The sequence below is a fragment of the Anguilla anguilla genome, chromosome 1 (genome assembly GCF_013347855.1).
Source record: "Anguilla anguilla isolate fAngAng1 chromosome 1, fAngAng1.pri, whole genome shotgun sequence".
NCBI lineage: Eukaryota > Metazoa > Chordata > Actinopteri > Anguilliformes > Anguillidae > Anguilla > Anguilla anguilla.
Window position 1 is genome coordinate 15,728,365 of NC_049201.1, and position 18,784 is coordinate 15,747,148.

General features: G+C 41.5%; 1 protein-coding gene across 1 annotated transcript in view; it reads right to left on the reverse strand.

The window, feature by feature from the left end:
* LOC118206585 (proline-rich membrane anchor 1-like) overlaps positions 1–18,784 on the reverse strand; it is a 32,139-nt gene that overhangs the window by 7,451 nt on the left and 5,904 nt on the right. The window contains exon 3 of the mRNA XM_035379433.1: positions 8,039–8,165. Within this exon, the coding sequence (XP_035235324.1) occupies positions 8,039–8,165 (127 nt within the window). The remainder of the gene's footprint in view (positions 1–8,038; positions 8,166–18,784) is intronic.

An 18,784-nucleotide genomic window follows, 5' to 3' on the forward strand; every position in this document is an offset into this window, starting at 1 on the left:
CTCGATTAGCAATAACAAAAACAGAGATGGGCTCTGGTAAAGCGTAGCCCAGTGCATACGTTTTCTTTTCTTTTTTTGCCATCTAATCGCCGTTATGTTTTGACGTTGCTTTCCATCATAATTTGCGACTGTGCTATATCTCATGCTTGCAGTTGCTTCGAAAAAGACTCAAATGAATTCATCTCATTAGGAAAGAACATATGGGCATGATCAGGTAGAACAAGAACACTTTTATAATGCTGTGGGAAGCCTTGAGGGCCTTCCAGGACACATATTTATCTTTTTCTTTCTCATTAAGTGTGGCTTCATCAAAGACCAGGTACCCAAGATAATAATTGTTTTGTCTGATGAGCATATGGAATGTACCATTTCAGCTTCAACCTGGTGCCTTCAATAATAGATTGGGAGCTGTCTACACATGGCAAGTGACCAAAGCATTTGGTGGGTCAAATTAATATTTCATACTAAAACTGAGTAGAGCACATCTCTGTTTGATGTTTAGTGAGGAACATTAAGTGTTAAGTGATTGGCCTGTAATTGCTTAAGAGATTAGGAGTTAGTTAGAGAGCTTGAGAAATGAATTACCTTTTGGTTTATACTTCTTCACAACACATGAGTGCAACTGTCCCAGGTTGCATAAACCAAAAATAATAGTAAACACAATTTCATTTCCAAAATAATCAGGCAATATACACATGTAATACCTCTGGAGGCATAACATCACTGCAGAAGCTGCTTAGGAGTTACCTGAAGTGTATTTTCTTGCTTCAGTCAAGAAACCTCTATATAATGCCCTATACTAGTCATTGTAGGTAATTCACAAGTCATCAGAAACTTATCGAGTTTCTGATGATAAATATCCTTTATCACAAACAAAAACAGGACCAAAGAAAAAAGTGCACTAAAACTGAAACTAAAGATGAAATAATATCAAACCCCCCAGAAATGGAACATTCTATGGCATTATAAGTTGAATGAGAATATTCTTGGCCAGCAAAGGGCAATTTAGAAGGTTAATTCCTCAATCATCGCTTAGAATTAGAATCTTGGAGAAACGATCAATGGCATGCTCAGATTCTTTCCTGATACTTATGAGATATTCCCATTTTTGTTGACTACACTCAGCCGCAAGAACATCTTTCCCCTGGATCGCTAACCAATGGCTGCATCTATCCATCTGGTCTTCCTACTATTTCTCTGTGTTTCTAGGAATCATGTGAGGTTTTCCCCCCCTTTTTTCCTTTTTTCAGCTCTCATCTCTGACGAATGACTGGCTGAAAGGACAAGACAAAACAAAAAGAAAATTGCCGCAGACAGTTATCAGGACGCCAGGCCCTCCGGCGTCTCTCCCTGGCAATCGTCCGTCTTATTTTCAGCGGGAAAGCCCATCGCCGAGGTGCTGCTGAGCTATATATAACCCCGGCTTTTTCCACTGACAAACCTTTCGCGCATTGTTATTGACTTAGCAGATCCACTCGGACACCCAATTACTGCTTGCCAGCTCTGACAGAGACTTAGCTCTCCCTTGTTGGCTCTCTCTCCCTCTGTCTTTATCCCTCAGACGGAGCTAGCTATTCAGACTGGCAAGGCTTAATGCATCATTTTTAGGCGAGAGTTTTCAACAAAGTTCGAACAAAGAAAATTATTTCTGTTTTCAAGGCTGTTTAATGGATATCTCCCATGCAGCTAGCCAGGCATTCCAGCTCAGTTGCCGATGTGATGCTTCATGCGTAACACTAAATGTTACAAACTGAAGAAATTAAATGATGCAACTATCATTAAATTCTTTAAATGATGATATTTTCCCTGACAAAATCTTCTGTCATTTTCGCTATGCACTGATGTTGTTTCATATGAATGTGTAATCATAATCAGATTGTAATGAAGTGGTTCTGTTCTACTATGTACTTTTTTTACATGCCAAAGCCATTTATTTGGAATAATATTTCAATTGGAGCAATGAAAAGATTTTTTAATGTTGTAATCATCACAAAAATCAAATTTGAGTCTGAATGACTGACAAACTGTTGGTAAAATATGACGACCTTACTGTTCGGTAAGTTCTGCATAATAAACCACTTGACTGAAGTAGGTCTTGAAACCATTATTTTTGCTCAGATTAAAATAAAACAGTCCTGTTGAGGATAGGGTTTGACTGCATATTGATCACTGAAAGACAAATTTGGTCAAAGTAATCTTTCTTTTCTTTGTCACATGAGTCTCACAGCATCCTGGATAACATACAGTCAACAGGATGCAGAAGCCAGGCATGCATAAGGCCAGTTAAGCACCAGCACATGCATCTTTTGCAGAACACAGACGGGATCTTTACTAGGGCTGCTTTCCAAATGTAAGATTAAGAACTGGCTTCTCTGCTGCATTTACACAATCGATTGTTCAGAGTAATTCAAACTGCATGTTAGGAATTCATTTAAAGCTTCTAGCAAAATCTGACACATATATTTTTTTTAAAATCCCAATGCCAAATTAAAGGCAGCCAAGTATTGTAGCAGCTTACTTTTCGGGTCTGCAGTGCGGATTTGTTTGTCTAAATATCTGCTACTCTGAAATGGAATCATACTAACAGACACTGGACAGAATCCACTTTGTATGCCAAATGTAACAAGAAAAGTTATTTTGGGCCACGTACAGTAAATCTGACTATAACTATGTGACACAAGCAGGGAAACGTTCAGCACAATCAGCTGCAACTACCTACATGTTCAAGCCACATTCACAAGCAAACCTTATTCAATTACTATACGATACAATTTTTTAAAAATACACTACATGGGCAAAAGTATGTGGACACCCGAACACCACACCCATATGTGCCTGTTGAACATCCCATTCCGAAACCATGGGCGCTAAAATATGGAGTTGGTCCCCATTTGCTGCTATAACAGCCTCCACTTTTCTGGGAAGGTTTTACACTAGATTTTGGAACATGGCTGTGGGGATTCGCTTTCATTCAGCCACAAAAGCATTAGTGAGGTTGGGCACTGATGTTGGGCGATAAGGCCTGGCTCGCAGTCGGCATTCCAGTTCATCCCAAAGGTGTTTGATGGGGTTGAGGTCAGGGCTTTGTGCAGGCCAGTCAAGTTCTTCGACATCAATCTTGGCAAACCATTTCTTTATAGATTTTACTTTGTACATTAGGGAATTGTCATGCTGTACCAGGAAAGGGACTTCCCCGATCTGTTGCCACAAAGTTGGAAGCACACAATTCTCTAGAATGTCATTGTTTGCTGTAGCATTAAGATTTCCCTTCACTGGAACTAAGGGGCCAAGCCCAAACCATAAAAAACTTCGCCAGACCATTATTCCTCCTTCACAAAACTTTATAGTTGGCACTATGCATTCAGGCAGGTATTGTTCTCCTGGCATCTGCCAAACCCAGATTCATCCATCAGACTGCCAGATAGCAAAGCGTGATTCATCACTCCACAGAACACATTTCCACTGCTCCAGAGTCCAATGGCAGTGCGCTTTACACCACTCCAGCACTGTGGTAACCTTAGACTTGTCTGCAGTTGCTCGCCCATGGAAACAAATTTCATGTAGCTCCGGATGAACAGTTCTTGTGCTGACGTCGTAATTTGGAACTCTGTAGTGAGTGTTGCAACTGAGAAAAGATTATTTTTACGGGCTATAGGCTTCAGCACTCGGCGGTCCCATTTTGTGAGCTTCTGTGGCCTACTGCTTCCCAGCTGAGCTGTTGTTGCTCCGATACGTTTCCACTTCACAATAACAGCAGTTAATGTTGACTGGGGCAGCACTAGCAGGGCAGAAATGAGACAAACTGACTTGTTGGAAAGGTGGCACCCTATGGCAGTGCCACACTGAAAGTCACTGAGCTCTTCAGTATGACCCATTCTACTGCCAATGTTTGTCTATGTAGATCGGCTGTATGCTTGATTTTATGCACTTGTTAACAATGGGTGTGGTTGAAGTAGCCAAACCCACTAATTAGAAGGGGTGTCCACATACCTTTGGCCATGTAGTGAATGTTGTCCGACCTTATTACAGTATTCTGTTGTAACAGTATACAATAAACTCTTTTGGACATTGCATAGCACACATCCCTCCATACAACCAAAACTTTTTATGTAAATTTGCATTTCATAATAAATTCATAAGATTTGAACAAGTGTTTCACAACCATGGTCCTGGAGCCAAACATGCTGGTTTTCGCTCTAAGAGAACTATTAATGAATAGAACATAACTATTAATTAATGAAGTTAGATCAGGCTGTTAAATAAATGCTGATTGATCAAGAGTTAACATCTCTTGCACTTCATGCTCTTGAGGAATGAAAGGAATAGCTAGAGGTGTTATTATGTTAATAAAGGTATTCCAAATAGTAGGTACTGCTCAACTTCTTCGTTATTCGTAATTTGTATGCCTACTACAGGCAAACATAAATCATATGGGGGAGCAAATAAATACAAGTAACGACCCTACAGAAGCACTGTAGAGATCCTTACAGTATTTATCACTTATTGTACGTCGCTTTGGATAAAAGCGTCTACCAAATAAATGTAATGTATGCATTTACATTTTTGAATCTAGAATTTTGAAGCTCCAATATTCTAGTGTAAATCAGTAAAGAGGTAAAATGATAAATTTGCATTTACTAAGACAGCCCATTGATAACTGAATTGATAAATAAATACTGGGTTGACTTACAATAATTGTCGTGTGCCCCACACAAGATGAATGAACGTTGCTGAAATGCTGGTGAGTTATAGCATATGTATGACTCAGCCAAGCGCACCCTAAAATCCCAATGGCATCAGACCACCCCATTACCAAGCACCGTTGCTATGTGGTCCCTGTGCCACTATCCTACTGACAGGACCATTTGTTAGGATTTGGATTCTACAAAACCACAGACATATAACCTCAACTTCAGGGTATGGCTGCATGACCTGCAAAGTCCATTAACGACTAAAATAACACTTCAATTTGAAGCTGCTGGACATCAAGGACAGCATGCTACTCAGCTAGATGAATTTATTTGTCTTTACTAGAGGGTTTGAGGGAGAGGAGAGGACTATATAGAGAAATGTTCCTCCACTGTACCTTCTCTTCAGCTCAGAATCATTAAATAATCACCCATATTTTAACATCCATGGAATATACAGTCCATAAACTTTTCCATGAAATTTAATACACTGTAATAATATGAAGTACACATAGAGAACAGGATAACTGAATTATTAAACATCCAAGCATCCCACCAGACCTTTTTCCAGGGAGATCTGAGAGTTTTCTGCCATCAGTGATCGAACATAGTGTGAATGGTCTTGAAGATTATCTTCTTACCCTCTAGAAACAATACTCTCTCAACAGTAATCTTAAAAAACTGGTAATTAGTCATTCACACATGAAATTGTTGAATTTTTTTCAGTTCACAATGCTAAATTACAGAGAGCAATTGAATGAGAATGAGAGCGAAACAGAGAGAGGCTGGCTTGACTAGCCATAGATACACAGTAGTGTGTGATGAATGAGTTGACCAAATCGCAATAAAAAACAGCTTACTGTTCCTCCACAGGCAACTACGGCTTCCTGGAAAAACTGCCAGAGAGCACTGAGCTCCCCTGGGCTAGGACTTCTGAGAAAGATGTCTGGTTCCAAAATTAATTAATTGATCAACAGAATGCCCTGGCCACGCGCGGTGCAGGCACACAGCGATAATCTACCCCCCCGGTGCACTGAGCCTCACCGCGTCCCACAAGCCTCCTTCCATCTGAGCAACCACTTAAACGAGCGAATTTAGCCGCCTGTCTCGCGCAAGGTCCTCTTTGGAGTATTTTTGGGCAGCTTTACAGCAGCTGTATGTCAGCGTTACCTCAGAGCCAAGTGCAGCAGTAGACAGTTTTTATGTACACAACAGCACTCCACACACTGCTTTGCCACCGTTTCAACGTAAACTTAAAAGACCCCGAGTTTCAACTTAAAAATGCATATGGTGTTGAATTTTATAGGGAAAAGGGTAGAATGCAAAATTTATGCAAAGAGGGCACAATTTTCTTTAGCTTGAATGTTTTCTGATATTCTTCTGCTTTCAAAATGACTTCAGGGATGCAAAACAATATTGGGGTCATATCATTAATGGCTAATAACTGCTTAAAACGTATAATATTGGATGCTAAGCTATGGCAGATACGATGATGCAACATACATGCACCAGAGAGGTGACACATTTGATCCACCGGGAATGCTGTAAGTTCTTAAAAAGCAGCTTAATCACAGTCACCAATTTATTTATTTTATATTGTACAAGCTGCTTTGGAGTTACAATAACTAAATATTTTATTGCTTTAAACTACAAACCCACTATGCCTTCATACAGCTGAGACAAAATCACAGATCAAAATTTTATTTTATACAATACACCCCCGTATTATTATTACTGCTAAAAAGTGATTAAAAACATTTTTGAAAAGCTACTGCTGGCTTATTGGTCATCTGCATGTGAACACGGAGCTCATGTTTACATGTGGAGGGGGATGTTAAACCGGCGCACATCTGGAGCACAGCACAGAGTTCATAATGTCAGCAGTCAGGATGCATCTGCTCCACGCTGTTCCAGAGGGGCCTGAAGCGTGGCGTAGCGCGGCGTAGCTCGCAGTCTGCAGTCGCCGGGCGCGCTCCAGTTGCAGCTTCAGGACACGACCTGCTCGCATGTATAAAAGATGCCGCGACTGAATGACTGCGCAAATTAATTCATAAATAATGACTTGGGTTTGGGGCTAAAATGGCCTGTACGGCAACACTTTCTTGCCAGCGCTGCATTAAAAAAGGTCCCCCCCCCCCCAGCTATAGGATACTGGAGAATTGCCATAATGAATTCCTAGCCCAGCCACCCATTACTTCCACTGCACGCACTCGGCTCCTTCCTTATTGAGAAAAGGAAAATGTCTCTCAGTGCGAGCCATATGTAGCATCATTCATATAGCGCTGCGCCGTATCATGAGGTCTCACACCCACATCTTGTTAATATATAATGTGTATTTAGGTATGTAAGCATGCCTGTGTGTGTGTGTGTGTGTGTGTGCACTCCGCGCTTTATAGAAAAATATAATTGGAACAGTCTGAATATTTGAAGGGAAATTGGGTCTCGCTAGTACTGCTGTTATATACGGAGTACTCAGTATATTAGAATGGTAACGACTCACATCGGGAGACAAGAGGGAAACGCTCCGATCTTTATGGCACCATAATATTGGATTTCTGCACGTTCCTAAATTTATGCTTCTGCCACTCTTGAGATGACCGTATAATGTAATCAAGGAAGTAGAGAGCCACAGGGATAACTACCCAAAATGCAGATTTGAAAAAACATTGGACAAACATGATGTATGCGTCCAGTGGATGCATTGCTATTCATGAACATTCTAATGCAGCTTCTACGAGCATTGCATATAATAATTCCACCACAGGCCGGATACACATTAATCAGTTGCATAGGGACTACCCCGAAGCTGTGAAGTGGTGCCTTCACCATGACCCCAGCCCACCCTGGAAAACTGACGTCCCACTGCTCCTCAATCAGGAAGCCCCTGCACTCATTAGAATGCATGCGGCGATGAGAGCGTGTTGGGGTCATGGTCTCAGAGAAAGTCCATCAGAACAATGGATTGTGTTTGTGCACCACTGTCAATCCCCCCCCCTCCAAGAACTAATCCAACCACACACTGATCATGTTGATCAAAACATCAGCCTTCAGGCAAACCTCACAGAGATCCCTTGTTTCTCAATTAATGGGTCAGTTCACCAAATATTTATGGTATATATTTTATGGTATAATCAAGCATCAATGGCACAGGACAGAGGAGGCTTGAACCACCTTGTTAAAATTACCATTCCATCTTTAGAGGACACTTTCACACTCCTCATGCTCTATTACACTAACTTGTTGCTTTCAGTCATTCAGGACCAATAGCTGGTAAGCAATGTGCACTATTGAGAAAGGCACTTGGCATTGCTATAGATCAAATTAAAGAGAATAGAACAGCAGAGGCTTACCTCTTTATAGCCTTGTAGCAGATAATGACAATTAACAAGAGGAAGGCCGCAGAGGCACATCCAACAGTGCCTAATACTACTATCTCCTTCCACCATGGCTTCAGCTGGGGCACAGTAGTTTCTGCCACTGGAGGGAGAGAGAGAGAGAGAGAGTGAGAGAAAGAGAGAGAGGTGGTTAGAGTCCAGTTGCTTATAAAGTCTTCCATCATTAACCACGATTGCTTGTTTATATACATAAATTAAAACTGAAAACTAAAAATTTAAAATAATTGAAGACAGTACAATGAAAAAAAACGAAAACACTGAAAACTACAAATCACTTCAGGTCACAAAAAAATACGAAAACAGGAAATGCTTTTCACAATCAAACCACCACAAACATGAGAACTTCATTTGTCATCCTGTCTGTAAATTTCAGTCCTCACGACCAGTCAATGCAAATGATACGTTCAAAAGATTGTGACTGAATTGTCATAGATTACATTTCAGCCATGTATTTTCAGATCTTTTCCTTTGATTTGTGCCTATTGCAGAACATATGTGACGTTGAAAACAGAAACACTTGTTGTCCAATCAGGCCTAGTTTTCCAGCAGTACTGCGAAGGCTATGATGTGGAAAACTGTCATTGGCTCCTGGCATATTGCATCAGAGGAGTGCACGTTCTTCAGCTGCAGTGCTCCTCGCACTGGTAAAGGCGGAGGCATGACACAATTGGCATTTATGTATTTGGGACAAAAATTCAATTTTTCAAGCAAATAAAGTAAAATATTTTTTTTAATTTCTTCATTACTTAAGGACCTTTTTTTGTGATCGTCAATGTACCATCCACTCAATAAAAGGCATCTGCATTTCTCAGCAAATGTGTCTTGTATCTTTTGTTTAGTTTTTTTTTTTAACTTTAAATTTTACAAATCCTTTTTTCCCAGAACAAATGTCCTCCATAATTACAACACAATTTAAGAGTAGGCCAAATTTAGATTATTTCACCACAGTCTTCAGATGTGTTCTTTCATGTGGACATACAAAAAGTTTTATATGTTTTTACACAAGGTATAAAGGCTGAGGATTGTCAAACTAAGATTTAAGCACACTGCAATTCAATGTAGTATCACTGAACTGTGCTCAAATTCCATTAAATTTAACACCATTAAATTTAATTGCTGCCACCTTAAAAATACCTTAAAAAGCTACGCTAAAGGGAACAATTCAGAAAAACAACAACGAAGGAGGAGCAGTAGTCTAGCAGTATGCAAGCAACAGATAAACTACCTGTGGATACCTGACGTCCAAAATCTCATCCAAAATTATGGGCATTAATATGGAGTCCACTCTGCTGCTATAACAACCTCCACTCTCGTGGGAAGGGTTTATACTAGATGCTGGAGCATTGCTGCAGGGATTTGCTTCCAATCAGCCAGAAGAGCATTAGTGAGGTCGGGCACTGATTGGGCAATTAGGCCTGGCTCGCAGTTGGCTTTCCAACTGATCCCAAAGGTGTTGGATTGGATCGACAAAAAACATTTCTATATGGACCTCGCTGTGTGCCTGGGGACATTGTCTTGCTGAAACAGGAAAGGACCTTCCCCAAACTGTTGAGGAAGCACAGAATCGTCTACAACGTCATTGTATGCTGTAGTATTAAGACTTGCCTTCACTGGAACTAAGGGGCCTAACCAAAACCATGACAAACAGCTCCAGACTAAGGGGTGTCCAGATACTTATTATATAGGTAAAATAAGGGTAATACCACTAGAATAGCTGATACAGCATAAATACATCTAGGGTCAGGTATACATGCTGAAATATTACCCATGCAACAAAACTACTATTTGAGTATTTTAAGTTGCACCTCAAAGTGAAAAATGTGTAATTCAATGATGAACATTGAACAGTCAGGATACTTTAATATGATAAAAATACACACCATAATCCCAAGGGCATACATGACTCATTCTATTGCTTAATTCAAGAAATCATCAGGAAAAAAGGTTCAGAGCTCGTATGCTTTAACCTTAAAGTTCTAGAAAAGAAGTTCTATGTTAAAAGCTAGGTGACCAACAGTGCAGTGGGACACTGTCAGCAAGCCACAGTTGGTCTTCCATTAAGGCAAAAAATATTTATATTCCAGCCTTTGACCAACACCCGATCTCCATGGATTTTACATGACTGATCCGATAAAAGCCTTCTGACGACAGCCCTGTAGGAGCTTGTCTATGGGCTGTTGTTTACATTTAGCAAGGGTACCGAACTGTTATCATCATTCATAGTTTTAATGTGGTTTATCGAGCAGTGCAACACAAATCAAATCCCATCGCATTTGTTGCCACAATAATTGCTTGTCTTTGTGTTACACTGCACCTACTATTACACTGCGTGTACTATTTCAAAGGATCTTAACTGATTTAGAGTTTCACGCTTTAGCATACTGGATTGGAATTTATAGGTTAAGACAAACTTCACTTTGCTCATAAATATTCCTCTGAAAGTGAAGCTAATTTCCATGAAGGAAAAGTATACTGCACCCCGAGGCATAGAGAGAAGGAAAGAAACACTGCAGATCTGCAGTATGTGAGGTTCAGGCAAAGCCGACCCTATGAATTACACTCCGCAATAACCACAAAATGCAAGGCATTAAAAGGCCCATTTAAAAGATTGTTGATATTACAGCAAATGTCTATGTGAAATTATTTCTGCAGAATAGTCGATTATTTTGATAATTATTGCATTAATACCTTCAAGATAAGCAAAAATTAACAGTCAAGTCCCACAAGTACAATTTCCAAAGGAGCCACATAAGATGAATCTGAAGTTACGTGATTTAAAAGTTTAGTTCTGAAATGCAGTTTTTTTGCACATTAGACTCGATTGTATATAGCTGGTTTGATCTCGCAGCTCATGTTGAAACTTGAGGACATATTTGAAAGATCCGGCCCAACCCAGTAAGCTACATTTAGGGTCTGTTTAGGGCCCCGAAATCACCCGGGAACCCCCTAATTATTCTAATGAAATACATATTTTATTTATGGGGCGGGTAAGTTGGGGTAAGCTTTAAGTAGCACTGCATGGCAGGACAGTTACTACTGGTATCCATAACCGCATCATACTTCCCCTAAAATATACACTGTTTATTTTTAGTCTGACGTGAATAAATGGTAGTAAAATAATACAGTATTTAGACTGGGGACAGGGTTGCCAGATTAATAAATTCCATAAAAGGTAACAAAATGTACAGTTGGCTTTTGTGATATATATATCCTCCCATCACAAAAGTTTATATAATATCCATGTGTGGTTTCTGCAATCTGGTCACCCTGGCCTTAATTTGCTATATACTGATGTCAACTAACAGCAAAAAATATATGTTACTGTTGTGTATAAGGCAGCTATTAACATATTATTAAACATTTATAATGGACATTTATAAATGGACAATATTTTAAAAGTACAATTTCTTGTTTGAGTAAGACTGAGACCATGAGGACAGGGTCTCTGCATACATGTGCAGGTGTTCTCTAACTTTAAGGTGTGTGTGAGTGTGTGTGTGTGTCTGTGCATGTGTGTGTGTGTGAGTGTGAGAGAGAAAGAGAGAGAGAGAGAGAGTGAGACAGAAACAGAAAGAGAGAGAGAGCGAGAGACAGAAAGAGACCGAGACAGAAAGAGAGAGAGATGCATGCATGGGTGAACACGTGCATGCACATTTTTGGGCAGAATTCCACAGTTCTCTGTTATCCTGCCAAACTGAATCGATGTTCTGTGCCTCCTCTCATGTATGAAGCAAACAGAGATGAGGCTACAAGCCAGCTGAGATCAGTCACCATGGCACCCCAGCCGTGTCCAAGCAGAGCTGTCTCTGCTCATTTCACCCTGGACTGCATCCAACAATATGTTCCTTTGCAAAAAAAAGAAGCTGTCTGCCTGATTCAGAGTTACACTGAAAATTCACATCCATTTAGCGTGGCTCATATATGCAACCTCTGGATCTAAACTCATGGTGTACAATGAACTGACTAATCCTAAATAAGAATGGCAGACAACCTTCTGACCAAAACATATAGGAAGTTCAACTGAATGGCTGAGAATGAAATAATGCCCCCATTACATGAGGTAACCCCTAAAAAATTACAGCCAATTGTTAAATGTCCCTATTGGGATGGACAAGAGCTGTCCATTCCAACTTGATCACTGGGTGACAGTGCATCTTTTTGGAGGAAATATGTTAAAAACAATATTGAGAGTATGCCCCCACTATGGCAGTAACAGAAGCAATGGCACCACTGCCAAGCAAACAGCATGTCATTTCCTGTTCCAGTTAGACTGAGGACCAGGACAGTAAACTAGCCCACTCACAAGCTTATTTGTTGTCTACTGATTCTGTATTTATGAAGAATGAACATGCTGAAATCAACTTTTAAAAAAAAATCTAAATTCTGGTAATCATAACAAACACACTGGCAATGTAGCCTGATATCAGACAGAATTGTCAACTCGTTACAGTCCATTTCCATCTTCTTCAAAGGTCTGGACCCAGAAACTGGCAATGACCATACTACTGTACAGATTGCTACGATAAGATACATATTATAATGTCACATTAAGCAAAGGATTGTGAGCAAGACCTCCAAATGACCCTTTATTGAATTAGACAGGAAGAAAACCTTTGACCCCCGTTGACCCAAAAGCAGACATATTTACGGAGCTTCTTTATTATGTCCTGCGACTGAATAGAAAGAAATCCAAGTTAATTAGTGCTAACAGAGATTATTGGACCATTCGTCCGGGAACCCAGTCCCTTTTAAGCTCAGAGAAAGCCGCTTCACTAGTGAATTTAATGCTTTTCAGATCACCGCTCAAGGCGAGATCCATTTTTCTCCCAGATGTGTACAGTTAGCTCAATCTGCTGCAGCACAGAGCTAGAACAAACTACACAAAGCTCACTGTGTACGTGATAGCTGTAAATCCAGCAGCCTCTTACTGTTTTTTTTTCCTACTAAGTGAGTGTAGAGGTCCAGTTTAGAAAAAAGAGACTTGTTTGAGTACAGTACCATAACTATGACTGACGCGTATATGCGCACGTGACAATGCATGCACATTATGATGATTGAAAAACATTAATTGTGACATCAAGCCACTCTAGGGGAGATGTGAATGGGAAAACAGCCTGGGGTAGAATGATTGGTGTCAAAAAGCCTCATTTCTGTCTAATCAGACCACCAAGCCGCATTAGCCCAGAACCACGACCTCTCCGAGACTGGACAATTAGATCAGGCTATTTTTATACCTGCACCGGAGGTTAATGTAATTGTTCGTCTCTGGACTGCTCTGCCAAACTGATGGTAGAAAGGAAGGACAGATAGCACACATGATAACTGTAAACTTTGTTTTACATTATTAATTGCTTTATGTGACATTTTGTTTGCCATTTTAGATATTCATTGAATAGAAATAATTAAATAGAATAGTTGAAATAAGAAAGGTAAGGATTAACTAATTATCAAGAGAAAAAGGGGAAAAGTTTATTAACTCTAACCTGCACAAGGAGCGTGTCTTTTACTGAATGTTACAAGATGCATTATAATACTGGATAGCCTCTGAGAAGTCAATAATATAATAAGTTATTTATAATAAGCTGTAATATGAAGCAAAAAACAATAAGCTGTAATATGAAGTGCATTTTTTTGTAAGAGCAAGTTTGATGAACTCATTGACAGAACAGTGCAAGAGACTACGACAGGATTTAGCATGGCAAGGCTCGCGGTGTGCTTGGCAGTGGGGAGCGGTAAGGTTGCCATGGCTGCGGCAGCAGGGTGGGCACGGTGTGGGGAGGCAGCGCGGGCGGCTGTCTGAGGGGCTTTCCTCGTTGGCTGCTGGACGGGCCCGGCTGCAGAGCGAGCTGGCGGCGCCCCAGGGCCCAGCGCTCCTCTGGTAGCACGCCCAGCTGCCCCGCCCACGCCCTGACTGATCATCGGCCTGACAGGGCTGCGGCAGAGCCGCACTGACTCACAGTCAGGGGAGAGGATTTCACGGCGCATCTCTCGCCAGGGCGCCTCGCAGAGACTCCGCCCCCCGACCAGCAGCCTTTCTGCTACAGCACAGCTAAGCGCAAGTGATCGTGAGCACAGGTGATAGGGCATTCCTATGCCCTTTCATCAATGGGATGTTTGAGGGGGTGGGCCCACCGGTAAAGACGTGGGTTTAATCTCCATACTCGTTCACCAGTGTGCAGCAAAGCAGAGATCGCTGTGTTGCCTCCAGCACTGCAGCTTCCCCCAGCCCTCACACTGTTAGTCATGCTGAAGAATTACTTTCAGGAGTACTCGGACGGGGGGGGGGGGGGGATTCATGATTACCATGAAGTGACTGCTCTGAAGGAGGGAAAAAACTGGCGTAGAAAATGAAATCACACAAAAGAGGTGATGGAACATCTCAGGTAATGCCACTGGACCCAGAAGGAGGAGAGATCTGCACAGATTACACGAGAAAAGCCCAGCCACAGCTCTTAAATCCCTCTTTAATTAAAGTTAAAGAGAGCCCCAGCGCACTTCATTATTGCAGTGGGTCTTGGCACAGGGAGTGCAGATGACTCTGCGGCATCCCATGGTGCTCCAGTCTAGCTGGTCATGTGACCCTGACACTCCTGCCACGCTAAGAGCACTCTGAATAAACACCACCATCCAAAAGGCACCCAGTAACACCCCGGTCCCAGTGTCACATGACCATTGTCCATGAGGAGAGTTTCACTTGTTTAACAATTTATTTGAGCCTCTCAGGGGGGATGAGAGAAATGAATTCATCAAATACACCTGCGGGGCTCCATAAGAGAACTACGACACATTGGTCCTCCTGTCTACGATGTTTGAAGGAAGGAGTGGGGGGGGGGGGGGGTGAATAGTTCTTTGGCCTTGGCAGAGCAAGAGACAGGAGCCGATGGGAGGGAAGGAGCAAGTGAACCATCGGATAACAGTTTATCAGCAAGCGCATAAATGATGCAGCTCCCAGTATAAGAACGTCAGCAGCGAAGTGCTCAGATGAGCTCCTTTTCCCAGCCATCACTCCAAACCCAGGCGTGTCTCACGTCTTTCCTGAATTATGCCACGCGCTCACAGCTGTTCTCTTGGAGAACAGACAGGGATAACTGCTTAAAAGATGTATGTGAGTGTGTGCATATGTTTGTGGCGGGCTGGGGGGGGGGGGGGTATATATCGGTACAGCCCAAATAAAATGAATAAATAATAAGTAAATCAGTAGACCAGGGATCCGTAATATTTTACAAAGAGCAGGGATCAGCAATTCTCTGGCTATTATTTCAGGGCCCTGAAGTTCAAATATCAGTCCAGAGCTTAAATGGGAAGGATGTTCAGGGATGTACTTTGTCTGTAGTCTGGTTTAGGACCATATAAGGGCAACATTTAGAAGGTCTGATTTGGGGTCTGGAAAAACTGAGCTCAACACAGTCCCACACTCTCCTTTCAGATCTGATAAAGGTTACAAACAGTAATGAACTGGAAAAGCTGCAGTCCAAATCAAAATGAGTAAAATGAGGACGAGCTTTGAATGAGTCTGATTTCAAAATAGGCAGACGATTGAATAATGAGGCCAAAAAATTACTTCCGTGGCCAACTGATGCAATGAAGCTGAAACCTAAAATATAACTTACATATACACCTTATATCCTCCCATAATGATTTGTGTTCCGCATTCTCTGAGTTAAATATCGTACGGTAAGAACTGCACAACATTTTTCCGAAGTAAAACTGTTTCAGCTTCTTTTCTGCAGAGGCTTAGGATATGAATTTGAGAATCAAGATAAGACTGAGATTAAGGACACAAACTGTGAGATCACTGAGGCTGACACATACTGCAGGCAAATATCAAATCCAAGGATTTTAACATTACTTCAATAGTAACAATAGAATTTGAACATGGAGGCCTTAATAGTTCAGCAGGGGAAGAGGATGCACACTTGCAAGGATGCATCGGATGTTACATAATTCAAACAGCAGACACTTATAACAAACAAGCAACCTGTATTTTAATAAGCATAACACATAAAACACCTTAGTGGTAAAATATTAAATCCAATCCATGGTTATAAAGACACCACACAACAATGACAATCAATAATATAATTAATATCACTGTGTATACCACTGAGTGACTTCTTTGTAATCACTTGTCTTTTTTAACATAAAGGGGGAAAATTAACAATTAGATATTTTAAAAAATGGGGAAGTATACTGACCTGTTCAAAATGTAATCACCTTAGCATTTATCCAACCAAAATGTGGCTAAATTAATTGCTAGCATGTAAGCCACACCATCCTCCTTCCTGCTCAAAAAAGCATGTGGTCAGCCAGTGTCACCTATCTTGACTTCACAATCATGACTTTGTAGTCCAGCACTTAACTGATTACTGCCAATCTGCCAATAGTGCCCCATTTAAACCATCTCTGGACTCCCTCTGGCCCTAGCCGGAGAGATACCTATCGCAGAGGCGATCCCATCTGTCTGATAAAACTGGCAGACAGCCAAGGAGCTTGTTATGCTCTCATCAGCACGTGTATCAGCACATGGAGAGGAAAGTTCATGCCTCATAATACACTATGGCGGGGGATTTCTCCCCACTGGTTTCTGCATGGACTGGGAATGCTCAAGCACTATGACTATTCAAAAGTGTATGAGACATACGCTGGGCCTCTCTGCAGTAATATCTGCTTTGCAGCTGATGGACAGCCAGCCTCGTGGCATGCTGGGTAAGTAATTGCCGTATGCGACAGGTTTTGTACATCAGCTATGTTGGGAGACAGGTTGGTCAAGAGGCGTGTAATGAAACACAGTCACTTTCACATCAGACAGTCTGTCTTGTATAGACCCCTGCGCTCATGAAATGATTAACCAAGACATTCAAAAATTCCATTCTGACTTGATTGACTATGGACAACGTGCAGCTGACACCTTCTACAAGGGCACAGTTTTTTTTTTTTCAATTTCACACACAAAAAAAGAATAGGACGGATATATAGAGTCAAATTTAAATCCGATTTAGTGAGTTACAATATTATATACAGTAAATATACAGTATACTTATCCAAAAAAGGCACTTGAGTGCCAATCATTGTTGATTGAACCCTCTTGGCTTATTTCATTACCAGAAGGTCTGTTGCAATTTGTGCAGAAATAGAGCAAAAGGTATCTGTTGATTCATGCAGGGAAATGTCTGCTCGTTTGGCCATAAGTACAGTAATTACTTCTTGCAGCCAGGCCTAATTACGTCTAGAATCTTGATTTTGCACATTAGGGGCCATATGAAAACTCACACAAAGCAAAGACGGGCAGAGTACTGGACCAAAGAGCCGATTTCTCCAAGTTTCTACACTACGAAAGAGTGACAGGAGTTTGACTGGCAGGTCTCCGGGGAGGAAGGTGATGACTAAAAGAAAATAACTTGTCACATGAAAGCCCACTGTGTCAAATTTTTATTTATAAACACAGCTCTCATTTATCATACCAGCGACATTTTGAGCTGTGTAGAAGGCCTAAGAAAAATAAAGATAAAAATAAATGTGGGGCAAAGGATGAGCCTACACTTTTAGTACGGTCTCTGAAGATATATCAGACAATATTTATAGACTGGGATTTAAAAAATAATGAATAATGAATAATAAAAAACACGAAAACATCATGGGCTCAAAGAGCCTGAAAAGAGAGATAACAATCTTGCATCAGAATTCCGTGAAATAAATTATTCAGGAACAAAGTTATGGAAATAAGTGTACAACTTGCTAAAAATACCAGTCTAAAAATAGTGCTATCTAAATATAAGCAGCACTGAGAGCTACCTATTACTGATTACATAACCGTCCAGAGCTTTTCATCATCCCTAATATAAAGAGTGGCGTGATGAGACCAGATTCCATAGTAACCCTGATCATGATGCTTGGGGACTATAGCGATAAGGTTGCTAGTCAATATGCGCAAGCATAATTAACCAATAACTGCATAAACATGAGTGTGTATATTGCCTCAGTAACTCCCTAATATTGTTTTCAGGCCTTGAGCAGCGTGGCTGATATAAATTCACGAGCATTCAGCGGTCCATATCCAAACCAAATGTGAGCTTTGCATAGAGAAACCTGTGCCATCGTATATGGCAAGGGTGCCCAACAAAGGATAACTTTTTTCTTTAACTTAAAACAATTTACTGCTGTCCTTCAGTCTGATGGGCTCGTTTGTATTAGGTAAGCCAGGTTTGGGGGTAGGGGGAGTGCCATGTATGGGGCCCCAGAACAGCTAATGCCACCATTGATCTGAACACCCTCTCACTTTTTGTTTTGTCTTTCTGTGCGGAGAGTTTTTCTGGTGCCCTGTGATGGACTGGCAAACTGTCCAGGGTGTATTCCTGCCTCTCGTCCGGTGCATGCTGGGATAGGCTCTCGCCCAATGCATGCTGGGATAGGCTCCAGCATCTCCCACGACCCTGACCAGGAATAAGCAGGTGTAAATAATGGACGGTTTGCTTTCTAGCGTGTGGCGTCCATCGCTTCATATCAGTCGGATATGTTAATGAAACGCTCAGGTGAAACAGTTAAGCGCTGAAGGAGGCCTCACTCCAGCCATCACCCCCACACCGCCGGGCCTCCACAGCGGCAGCACGCGCGTCTCAGCTCCCTCTCCGCCCCCCCTCCTCCCCGGGAGCCGGGGTGAATAGCGTGGTAATGGCCCCGTGGCTCCGTGATCGCGCACAATGC